Source organism: Globicephala melas, chromosome 3, assembly GCF_963455315.2.
Source record: "Globicephala melas chromosome 3, mGloMel1.2, whole genome shotgun sequence".
NCBI classification, from domain to species: domain Eukaryota; kingdom Metazoa; phylum Chordata; class Mammalia; order Artiodactyla; family Delphinidae; genus Globicephala; species Globicephala melas.
In genome coordinates this window covers 62,672,408-62,685,005 of record NC_083316.1, presented here as the reverse complement: position 1 = coordinate 62,685,005, position 12,598 = coordinate 62,672,408, and the positions used below count along the sequence as shown (strand labels likewise).

At 42.0% G+C, this 12,598-nt stretch overlaps 1 protein-coding gene across 2 annotated transcripts in view; it reads left to right on the top strand.

The window, feature by feature from the left end:
• Positions 1 to 7,162: 7,162 nt before the first annotated feature.
• Positions 7,163 to 12,598, top strand: part of HOMER1 (homer scaffold protein 1) — a 124,694-nt gene continuing 119,258 nt past the window's right edge. For both annotated transcript variants that reach the window (XM_030846576.2, XM_060295930.1), the window contains exon 1: positions 7,163 to 7,876. In XM_030846576.2, the coding sequence (XP_030702436.1) occupies positions 7,872 to 7,876 (5 nt within the window). In that variant the 5' untranslated portion in view covers positions 7,163 to 7,871. The remainder of the gene's footprint in view (positions 7,877 to 12,598) is intronic.

Sequence of the window (12,598 nt, the reverse complement as noted above, 5' to 3'; positions counted from 1 at the left end):
CTAACAGTCTGTGGTAGTATGGTGGACCCCTGAACAACATGGGTTTAAACTGCACAGTCCACTTACATGTGGATTTTGTAATAGTACGTGATTGGTAGCTGGTTAAATGGGAGAGGTGGGGACGGTGACTGTAAAGTTATACTCAGATTTTCGGATTTTCCACTGGGTGGAGGGACGGTGCCCTAATCCCCATGTTGCTCAGGGCTTAACTGTACTTGTTTTTCCATGTGCCAAACTCTAAATAATTGTTAATCTAACAGCTGACAAGTAGAATATGATTTGGGCTGGATTCCTTCTGTTCGCCCCACCAGATACACCCTGCACTCTTCTCCCTGCTCTTTGCCCCAGGAAGACAACGTGTATAGACTACATCACTGGACTCCTGTGCCCTCTAGCTTCCTATATGTCAAGTTTAGGAAGGGGGCCACCAGTAGGGGGTGGGGAGGGGGTAAGGGGAGAGGTATTTATTGGTGAAGTTGAGATGTTTATTTCCTGGGCTCCCTCCTTGTGGGGTCTCTGTGGGCTGGCTGTGACCCTTAGCCAAGGACTCAGCTCCTGTCCACACAATCTTCTCTGTTTCATTTCTAGCCACTGCTTTCTATTCTTGTCCTTTCAGGTGTAGAGGGGTGGTCTGCCCTGCTAAGCCAGATATTGCCCCCTCTCTTATGGTTTTCCTACACCCTGTCCCACCTTTGTAAGTAGTATCTTCAATAAGCATGCCTTGAAGTACCCAATTTGAATATTCTGTTTCCTGCCAGTTCTCATTCCTGAAAGCTCCACTTAGAGAGATTCCCCAGGATGTTCAGGAGGTATCTCTCAAGAGATGCAATGTGAACATAGACCTGAATGATAAGGAGGAGTGTAACTATCTTAGGCATATGTGTTCCAGGTGGCAACGGCCCTGAGTTTGGAACAAGCTTGTCATAGTTGAAGAGCAGCAGGAATAGCAGAGCAGCTTTGGGCCGAGTGGCAAATATATGGTTTGCTTGTCCAAGAGCCATTGCCTCTTCTTCCTTGCTGAGAGAGCTCTAATTTTGTTCAGACACAATAGGAAGATTCAAAGGATGAACCGTCATTTGTCTAAGAGAATCATGAAAATTCTGTTCCAAAGCGTCAGTGATTGATTTAGGGATGGGCATGTAACCCAGTTCTAGCCAATGAGAAATGAGAGGGAATTTTCTGGGGTCCTCTTGAGAATTTTTCTCTCTGGTACAAACAGGCATAAAGGAGAAAATTCCTGCCTCTTTCTCTCCTTTTCTGCTTTGGATGCTTTTTGTGAGAATATGATGCCTGGAAACGCAATAGTCTTTTAACAACCATGAGACAAAGGACCAGGTTTAAAAACCAACATATGAAGATAGAAGAGCGAAAGGTTGGAAAGAACCTGGACCCTAATGATACACTGGACCTTCCAAACCAACTTTAGGACCACCTAACTGCAGACTTCTTGTTAAGTAAATAAGCAAATAAAAGCCAGTCTTAGCTTACGTCACCATTAGGTGGGGTTTCTGATCCTTTGCAGTTGACACACCAGCTCACACAGTAGCAGCGGAGGTGGTGAGGAACTGTAACCAAGGTAAGAGAGGTGGGCAGCGGTCTGTCATGCAGTGTCTCTTAGGCCAAGGCGTGGAATTTGGATTTTATTCCAAGGGTAAGAGATTTTTGCAGATGACCCAGTCAATACAGGCATATTATACAGATCTATCTAGCTATCTGTCTATATCAATATACATATTTATCATGTATATGATAAGAATATTATTTATTATTAAAATAATAGATACTGACTAAAGATATATTTACCATTTCCATTTTAAATTTTAGAGAAATTACTATTTACAACCAGATAAAAAGAAATAAAAAGTCTCACGAGTAACATAAGCTAACTTGGCTGAAACTCCCAAATGTTGAGAATCTTTATTCATGTCTGACCTCTTATGCTCGGGAGACCCTTCAACACAGTTTCTAGGTATTGCTTCTGCCTGCTTTAGCCGTGTCAGTCTTTACCAATTATGTTCTGCTTCAGAGAGCTTGCAATTGTCACCTCAACCCCTTATCTCTCTTTGAAAGAGCCCCCAGTTTTTGCCTCAGCCTTGTGTCTTTGAAAAGAAGGCAGCTTCCTTTAAGCATGGCTGTCCTAAATACCTTGGATGGTGTTTTTCTCCTAGCTGGCACCAAAACCATCACAAAATAAGGTAGATCATTTAAAACATTTTCCTCATGGTTGTCCTGTTCCCCCATTCAGCAGAAAGATTATTGGTTACCATGGCAATCAGCTTCCACAGCCTTGCATTCTAAGGAACTGCACAGGTAGAGCGCAAGCTTTACTTTGCGTTCTTTACCCTAGGTCTCTGCAGATTTGCATATTTTTCCAGCCTGTACTCTGAATTTTTTGTACTCTGTAACCGCTGTTTAGAACAATCAATCAACCAACCAAACAAACAACTTGGAGTTAAGCCAGATAATTTTTTCAAAGGCACCATATCCCCTTCTCTTCTGAATCTTTTAAAAATTTACATAAACCGTTGTACAATGATTTTCTCACAGCACCAACTGAAAACTTTCTGGTATGTTCTTTCACAAGTCTGGGATTCTAGTTGTATCTCTTTAACCATGTTTAGAAAACAAATAATGAATTTACAGTAAAAATCAGAGCAGGAGATAGTTCTATGGGATCACTGCCCATGGGCTTTATATCATATCTTTCCTAAGGGTAGTTCTCTGACTTCCCTTCCTCTACTACTCCCAAGCCCTCTGATAAAACAGTGCAGATACTCAGAAGGGTAAAAGTTGTCCTCAAGCCATTGCCTTGGAGGTGCTAAATGCTTAGACTTTCACCCCTGAGACTGTTAACTACCCTGTTTCTATTCAGAACATTACTGATAATCGTAAAAGATGGTTTTAAACAGGCCAAACAAATTACTGGCACCCAGTACCTGCTACATTTATGGAGGAGATGGAATAACTTTGGAGCATCAACTGGATAAATTCTATTTCCCTACAACTTTTCAAAAAGCCTTTTCTTATTATTACTTTTAATCTTTGCTGATTATTTAGTTTCTTCATAACTATGTCACAGAAGTGAGGAATCTAGAGATTTCTGTGATATGGAGAGATATCTTTTAATCTATTGTTTCTACCTATGACTTTATTTGAAGCAATAGTGGTATTTTGGTAATGAAAAAGAACGTGGAAGGGGAGTTGCTATTATCTAATGTTAAGCAATTAAAAATAAAATCTGGCTTTAACCCTCTTTCATGGAAGGTTTTTCTATCACCTAGATATCTTTTCATTGAAAAAGACATATCTCATGACCTATCTATGAACATCCCATTGAACAGCACCATCCCCTATTGAGGGCATGGAAGTAAACTCTGTAACTAAAACAGATGCCTCCACCCACAGATTCTAAAATCAGTGGGTATTCATAAACGTTGCCACAAATTTTCAGAGCATAGTGGGAAAAAGGAACTGTTAAAAATTTGAAACTCTACTAAAGTACTTTCTGCCTCTTCCGGTAAAAGAAAATATATTGCTTTCTAGGAAGCTCACTACTTTAAAAAACAAAACAATCAGGATGGGAAATTCATGACTAGCATTTGGGTTACATCAGCTCAGTTTTAGGAGAGAAAATATTTACTTTTAGATGGAAAGCCATATAGAATGTTTCTCTGACTCCTCTCAAAATGGTACTGGAATTGTTTCAAAGGAGGAGAAAGACAATTTATTATTATATTTTCTGAGCAGACATACCATGATACATAAAATGTTACAAAGTTTTACTTATTCCTTTGGGTACATGAACGCATGTATTACCTTATATGCTAATCCCACATAAGTTAGAAAGAAAAATTGACCAATTATTGGTAGAATTTTCTAGATTAAGTGCAGAGGTTAAAATAAAAAATAATCACACAAACTTCGAGTAATTATATCACAGTGCACACTGAGATTTATATAGAAAAAAAAAGTTGTTCTCAATTTTCAGTTGACCAAAAGAGCAGTTGAGGAGGGACCATGTAGGTTTGAAAAGCAGAAACGCTAATGACGGGTGAACATTGTAAAAGCAGGGAGGCAGATAACATACTGTTTTGACAGCTGAGTAAAGATGAGGGGAAAAAAGATTGTAAACCAGAGGAAGTCATGATAAAAGGGTAGAATGAAGTGTTTGAAAATGGTAAATTGAGACCTTTAATTAACATCAATGGCAAGAGCACAAAAGAGAGAAAAGTGATTTAGTTTAGATAGGAAATGGCTTGTAGAGAAATTTGAGTAGAGTAATAATTTGTATTTTAATTTGCAAGGGCCAAGAGTTGACTTTATTTGAAGAATGATAGCTCTATTGCTTTAAGATTTTATACACACTTAAGAAGCTCCATTTGTTTGATATATAAATTAGTACAATTTCTATTAATATGATATATATATATATTAGACAAATTGGCAAGCAGGGGTTTGCTTTTGATCAACTTTTGTTGTTATAACCTTAACAAAAACTAGTTTCGATATTTCAAACTATAAGCAAGATCATGATTTTGTAATGTGAAGATAACAGAAAGCCTGATTTAGTTGCAACTTGGTCCTAATTCTTTTGGCTGTTGTTCTTTAGTCCTGGGCTCCTAACTTGATCAAGAAAGCGTAAATGCAGAAAGAAGTAAAAACCAATGTTCCTTAATTAGGAATCATGTGAGTAGTTTAATATTCAAAACATTAAAAATACATGTGATATAAATTCCGTAGAGTTTTAGCTCCTTGTATTTAAACTGCACTGATATCCATTTACACCTCTCCTAACAATCACTGAATAGGTTGGCAATCCTATGTCCTGAATTTCCCAGGTCACTTCAGATTCCAAATATTTTGTCTATTGTTAAATGATGTGTTTGGATTTTGGTTTGGAAAACATGGTCACTGAGCTTATAGACTAACTCTGAAATAGCAATAGCCTTTGGCATTTTGTAGTAGCTCTGTTTTGGGGCCATGGTTATCATGTTTAATCAGATCAAATCAAAGTTCATTATTTGAGTTGACCTAATAATAAACTATGAAATAACGGAGATATTTAAAAAACTTTGTAGTAATTTGGAATTTGAAGAGCATTCATAGCATGATTTATTATAGACACAAACACACACATAGCTAGTAAACCTAAAGATAGATGGCTCCTCATCGTTGCCATATAGGAAATGAAAAACAGCATACTTAAGAGATATTGTGTTATACGTTATACGGTCAAAACTAAGGAAGACAAAATTAGTCTAACTGTGCTTGTATTAATACTTAAATAAAAAGGATTTGGTAGTCTTTCTTATTTTCAATTTCCATAGACTGAAACTCATATTCTTGATAAACCAGAACTGAAAGGGTACACTGGGATTTGCTATGTGTTGTACATGACGATAATTATAAGGGAACAAAGTCAAGATTGACTCATTATCCTATGCCAAAACATTGCTGTTTTGCAAATGAAAACGTTTAGATCATTTGATGCCTCCCACCCATTATTATACTTCATATCATTAAGATAGTGTTCATGGCTCTGCTCTTTATTCTTTAGTGATTTAGGTAGCCACTAAGAAAGAAAAAAAGTTTTAAAGCCTACTAAGTCCAGAATGGCATTTAATAACTCTTTCGAAAATTAAGGTGCTTTTCCCCAAGTCTTGCTGGAAACATATCTACCACTGTGCTCAGTCTCTCCTCCCACATTTCCGTGCTAGTGGGGACTTGAGAAACCCGGGAAAGCTGCTGCAACAGGGGTGGGAGTGGGAGATAGGCTATCACCCGCTTGACACTTCGGCACTGTTGCTATGAATGATTCACTTGTGTTTGGCACATTTGTTGCAAGGAAATCTCCTCCTCCCGCCGCTCCTCTCGGCTGTCTCCTGCGCTTTGGCCTTTAAGGAGAAGCGAGAGCAGGTGGGCACAGAAGAGCTCGCCGAGTCCTCCTCCCCCTGCTCCTTCCCTAATTTAGCAGTACTTCCGGCCGCGTGACATCATCCCCCGCACCCCGGTGACGTGAACGGCGGGTGACGTGTGTGCGGAGAGGAGCGCGCTGACGTTGCTATTTAAAGGTCCTCCTGCGGGGAGGATGGAGACTCAGCGAGAGCACCCGGTGTGGGGCGCGGAGGAGGCTGTGGCGGCAGGGAGCGGGGCCAGGAGCCAGCAGAGGAGCAGAGCGCACGGCACGCGCGCCGCCGACCACTAGGGGAGGGGGGAAAGGAAGGACGGACCGCCGGACCTGCCGCCCGGCCTAGCTCCCCACGAGGGCCGGCTCGGCCCGTGACCACCAGCGTCCCCGCCGCCCTCGCAGCTGCCGCCTCCTCCCGCTACCCTCAGGGCCCCGCCGGGCTCTCGGGACGGGTCAGCACCCCAGTCCCTGGTGCCCGGCCGCCCCCTCCCGCGAGCAGGGGGAGGGACCGCACTGCTCCCGATTCTCCCCGCCCCCTCCCCCGCCCCTCGCAGCCAGCTCCGCTGCCGCGCTCGCCTCTTGCGGGCGGCGCTGACCTGGGAAGCGGCGCTCTCCGCTCTGTGAGCGGCCGGTGGAGGCGGAGGCAGCGGCGGGCTTCGGGCCGCCCGGCCAGCGCTGCTCCGCCGAGCAGGAGCTGGAGGCCGGCGAAGGCGGGCGGTGATGGAAGTGTGAGAAGGAGGCGGCGGGGCCCGAGAACTGTGAGGCGGCGTGTGGCGGCGGCGCGTGGCGGCGGCGCGGAGCGGGAGAGGCGAGGAGCAGGGGTGGGGGCGCTGGAGCAGCGGCTGTTCTGCGGCTTCGAGCCCCTTTCCCCTGGTCCCGACGCGGGATTAGCCGCCCGCCTCGGCTCGGGCGGGCTCCCGTCGACCCTTCAGCCCCGTCCTTCGCCGCTGCTCGGCCCGTCCCGGAGCTGGGGGCAGGGTGCCGGGGGGCAGCGTGGGGCTTGGCTCTCTGATTCATTCATTCTCCGCCGCCGGAGCCTCGAACTTGCGGTGCTCCGAAGAGCGGAGGGAAGAGCGGCAGCAGCGAATGAAGGGCCGGGCGCGAGCCGGGCTCCATTGTGCTCGGCGGCGGGGGGCGGGCAGGGGCTGAGGGAGGTGGGATCCGGCCCCCTCCCCCTGCTCCCCGGCGTGCGCTGCGCCCCCAGCCTGCTGCCAGCCTGGAAATGGCTCCGTGTGTTCTCCTCGGGAGAATGAATCGATCCTGCCCAGCCTTCTCTTCCTCCTCCCCGCCTCCTCTCTGCTCCGAGTCTTAGGAGGGGGGAAAAAAATTAAAAGACAGATTCCAATGTGGAGTGCCATGCACGTCGCGAGCCGCTGGGTTTGCACTTGGAAGAGATTTTTCTACATAGCTTTTTCTAATGTGAGCGCAGGGAAGCAGTGGCATTACTGCGCTTAGGATTTTTATTTTCTCGTAGGGATCTCTCAAGTGCTCGTCGCATTGGGTTGCACGCTCCACCCCCAGGGACCTGGTGTGGTGGAGAAATTTGAACCCGCAGCCTTAGTAGCACCGAAAAGGCCGAGTTACCTGGGCTCTCCCTGAGTGTGGAGGAGGACAGGAGAGAAATGACAACTGAACTCATTTTTTATAGGACTCCGTGAAGCTGGATTCTGCATTTCCCGATTCATAGACTCATTTTGTGGAATAGAGTTGACCGCCGTCTCCTCCGCGCAGCATTTTAACTCTAATAAGCAAATGCCACCTCTGTTTGAACATTTTGGTATTTCCCAGAGAGAAATCATTTTACCTAAGGGAACTAACTGAATTTTCAGCATCACTGAAATACCTCCACAAAAGGATCTCGGGGGGTGGAAAAGCAACTGCGAAATAACGGACGGAGAAATTCCTTTGGAGTTGTTCCGTAGCATAAGAGCAGAAACTTCCGAGCAAGTTTTCACTGGGCAAAATGGGGTAAGGATTTTGTGCTTAACCCCGCTTCGAGTCTGTTTATGTATGTGTGTTACTGAGCGGTGGTGGTGAATTGTCTGTGTTTTATGTTTTCAAACAAATTTGCCACCTTGCCAAGCTGGTCGTGCTTTAAAAATATAGGTGTATTAACCTTTTAAGAAGTTATTTTTGTGGAGTAACACCGGAGGCCGTAATTAAGGAACATACGTCTATTATTGTAACCAGAATGTAGCTTTATTAGGGGTATTTAAGAAGACCACACGTACTGCCCTTTCCTGGTCGAAGTGCCGCAGCAGTTTATAATCAAAGTCGTGTTCTCTTAGGTTTTGTTGCTGGTATCTTTCAAAAAGAAGTCCTGCGTTCTCTCAGTACTTTGAGAATAATCAGGTGCACAAAGGACAATTGTTAAGTAATGAGTGGTTAGACTACAGTCCTTGAAAATGATCCAGTGTAAATTGTCCTCACTGTGCCCTCCTTTTTGCCCTTGAATAGCCGAAGCTAAAATCTATAGAATTGCTCTATTGGGGCATTTAAAACGAAAATCTGAAAGTCTTAGGAGGAGTCCACAGTGCCCTGCATTTAAAGATCAGAGCCTGAATAGGAAACAGCTTTTTGTTAAAGGAACTTGTTCACTTTCTCTGTTTTTTTTTTGCTTTTATGATCAAGTCTTCAGTTTGTGTTAACAATGTCAGATGTATACCTTCTTTCAGATCCAAAGTCAACCAAGAGTGCCGTTTTCCTACCTTTTTTAACTTTTCACACAGTAACTCGATAAAATGCTAGTGACTCTTACTAATTTAAGCCAGACTTCCATAATATATTAACGGAGTAATGATCTAGTTTCATTGACAGATTTTCAATGATTTTTTGTCAAAGAGGAACTTCTAGAATTTTCTCTCTCTCTCTTTTTCGTAGTTGAATAAACACATCTAAAGTGTAGTTAAGGGACAGAGATTGAAAGGACAGACACTGAAATTCGTTGTGACAGTTTAGGGGTGTGCACACCTAAACTTTCATTCTTAGAACGTTCAGAGGAAAGTTCTTACTAGTACTACCCTTTTTTGTTGGAATTAGAACTTGAAGTTCATTAACTTAAGTTTGAAGATGTAGAATGTACGTTGTAGGAGTCCATCAGGAATTGATGAGAAGGAGTGATACTTGTTTTTAAAACTTAAATGACAAAGTGATGAGAATATATATAACTTGCATGATTTGGGATACTGCTAACAGCAATTAAAATACCTCATTCTATTTCTAGTGCTGCTATTAGTAGCTTGGTGATCTGAGGCAAATTGCTTGACCTTTGTGGACTCTTGTTTTTTTAATCTGTAAAATGAAGGTCTTAGGTGAGTTTTAAAATTTTTTCCAGCCTGTAAAAGTGAATTATTTCTTTTTCTCCTGCAGTTTTCATAATTGCTGTTGGTTTCTTGAAGTAAATCTCTCAGATGGAGAGATTTTCTCTAAGCAGTTTTGAAGCATGTAAGCTTGGAAAATAATGGCATTTGAAAAATGTTTTGGATGAATTGTACCAATTTTAATGAGAGAAAATACTGACAAATACTACTATTCAAAATCTTTGAAATATGGCTTCCCTTGAGAGTCCGCAGCTCTTCTGTTTAAAATGTGTCAGAGAAGAAAAATCAAGTGGCAGTTTTTCATGTTGAAGGCTGCATTCTCTCTAAGCTGTGGAGTGGTAGCATCATGAAAGAAAATTCATGGTTTTCCACAACATTTAAGCTGCATGAATGTCCATGGTTTTACCAAGGGAAGCTTGAGATGAACTTAAAACGAAGGGGATTGGTCTTTAAAACATGAAAATAAGCCCCTGCACATAGCCCAGATTTTAGATACTTCAGTGTAATTAAATGTGTTTATAAACTAATTTATTAGTCCTTAATAAAGTCTTAAAGGTGGACTGGAGAGGCAAAGGAGTGAATGTTTATGGCATAATTTTTCTGCAAGTCTGCATTTGGGGCTGTGACTCTCAGTAATAGTGACTTGTTTCATCTAAGTTGTCAAGAGAAGGCATTTGTGGAAGTTTCCACACTTAGTAGGTGTTTGTACCTAATAAGTGTTTGTGGAATAAGCACAGCCTCCTGCACCTACTTAAAACAAAAGGGAACAGAGCTTTAAATGGCCTTTAAAGTTTTACCTAGGCAATCCTAAATTACCTTACTCTGACAGGTATCTGTATCTAAAATTTAATATTGTGGGTGGAGAGTTTCATGTTTTATGAATATATTTTTGACTAATGTTAGGTTATAATAAAAATTTATCTCTGCCTTAGTTTTGGATATAATTGCAAGTCTAGGGGCAAAATCAAAACAAAAGGAATGATTTTGAAAGAAAATGAGTGATTAGTTCAGGCCAAAAACAAATCTAAGGCTCCTGTGATAGTAGTTTATGAACTATGGTGGAAATGAAAAAGAACAGCTGAAACTGACAGTTGGCAGAATCTGTCAAAGTATCCTGGATGCTGCCTGAGCTGTTTTTAATTACAGTGAAGGTGGTTGAAGTATTGGTTTGTGAAATAGGTGTATCAGAACCCCTAAAAATGAGAGCAGGTATGTGAGGTAAAGTCTAGGAAAACTTCCGGGCCCCAGCGAGGAGCCCTTGTTAGGTATGACCCCCCAGCCCTCCAAGTAGTATCTCCTAAGGAGAGCAGTGAGTCAGGAGCTATTTTGGAATGATGAGAGTAGGCAACAGAAATCACATAACTTCAGTGAGGTATTTCATGCTACCTTTTTTTTTTTTCATGCTACCTTTTGTTTTACTTAGCTCATATTGGCAACTTAGTGATCTCAACAAGGGAATATTCCCTCCCCCCTCTTATTAAGAGTGAGTTATTTTTAAAATGTGACTTTCCCTGCAAATGAGGTTGATAATGCTCTTTGTGATTTATCTCACCTGCCTGTGGGCGCCTCTGGAAACCCTCTTCTCCGCCTTTCCTCAGATAACTTCCTGAAGCGTGGAAGTGAGTGCTGCCTCATTGCAACCTGAACCAAGTCGCTTCTTTGCTGGGAGAGGAAGCTGACACCTCTTTCTGCCCCGTGCTACTGGGTGCTGCTCTCCGGGGACTTTAGCTAAAACGCAGAAATCTTGATCCAGCATGCACTGCAATCTGAATGGGCTTTGTTGCAAAGGCAACCACTTAATCACTTCTAACATCAGGAAAGTTAGATGGAAGTCTGTTCCTTTTACCAGGTTTGAACCCCTATCATGTGGCATGTACAGCAGCTCAGTACTGCTGATACAGAGACCAGTAACATGTGCTTCTTCCCTTAGGGAGTTTATAGCTTAGAAGTTGATCTAGGATAATTACCTGAATGGAATTCATGGCAGTTAAGCGACTGACAAAAGTGTCTTTATACTTAGTTGTAAACTCAGTTTAGTTTTAAGTGATTAAATGTCTCAGATGAAAAGGTGGTTAAAATCTCAGAAGGTTCAACATCACTACTGCAGTGTGTTTGTTTGTTTTTCCAGACCTATGGTGTTTAGTTGAAATATTTATTTTTAGTTACTCCATTGCTTTGTTTTGTTATTTTAAGATTAATCCAACTCACTGGATAGAAGAGTAGGGAAAATGAGTTCCAAATATTTAAGTGTTTCCTGATGTAATTTTTAAATGACTGAATATAAGGCATTTTAAGTAGCTTTATTTCTCAGTTAGGATCTGTTTAGTTGAGTGAAATGTGCAGTTTCTTGTTTGTGTTGCATATTTGTAATGACCCATGGCTTATAAAGTGACCCTATAGTTTACGAGATTCATTATGTTTGTGGAATGATTGAGATCTTCCTAGAAATCAAAAAGACTTCTCTGTTAAGGTTTGAAAAGTTGAGTGCTTTTTGAGACAATATAATGTTTCATCCTCATTAAGTATCTTCATTTCGAAAGAATCTCCATGTGATAAGCAGCATTTATATACATTACAGGAATTGAGATAAAATTTTCCAATCTTATTGAATGGGCATTGCAAGAGTAAGTAAAACTTTTTAAAGGCTAATCATTCAGTGGTCTTTAACATGTGTAATCATATAGAACTGAATCTTTTAGGTTAAAAAGTCTTAATTTTCACAACATATCTCTGTATACTATAAAATTAGGACATCCATTATCACACTGTTAAAAGAGACAGATTTATCAGTGAACTTGTGCTCTTAATTGCAGTTTGATTTTCCTTTCTTCATCCATCATAAGTCTAACACATTGGTTATTTCTGTGCTCCCTAATAAAATATCTGATTTGAAAAAAAGATGAAATTGATGAGAATCAGTGTTGCTTGTTTTAAGCAACATTTTTTAGGGAAGCAGTTGAAATTAATCACATGTATATGTTACCTTTTTTTGTGCTTTGTCATTACCCTCCACTTGTATTTTATTTATTTCTCATCTTGTTTTTAAAAATCTCACTTCTCTGGTAGGTATAATTTAGAATTACTTTTACAGGTACAAAACTAAATTACTTGGTTTTTTTTGGCTGCGTTGGGTCTTTGTTGCTGCTTGCCGGCTTTCTCGGCGAGCAGGGGCTACTCTTCACTGCAGTGTGTGGGCTTCTCATCGCGGTGGCTTCTCTTGCCACAGAGCACGGGCTCCAGGCGTGCGAGCCTCAGCAGTTGCGTCTCACGGGCTCAGTAGTTGTGGTGCACGGGCTTAGTTGCTCCGTGGCACGTGTGATCTTCCTGGACCAGGGATCGACCCCGTGTCCTGGCAGGCAGATTCCCAACC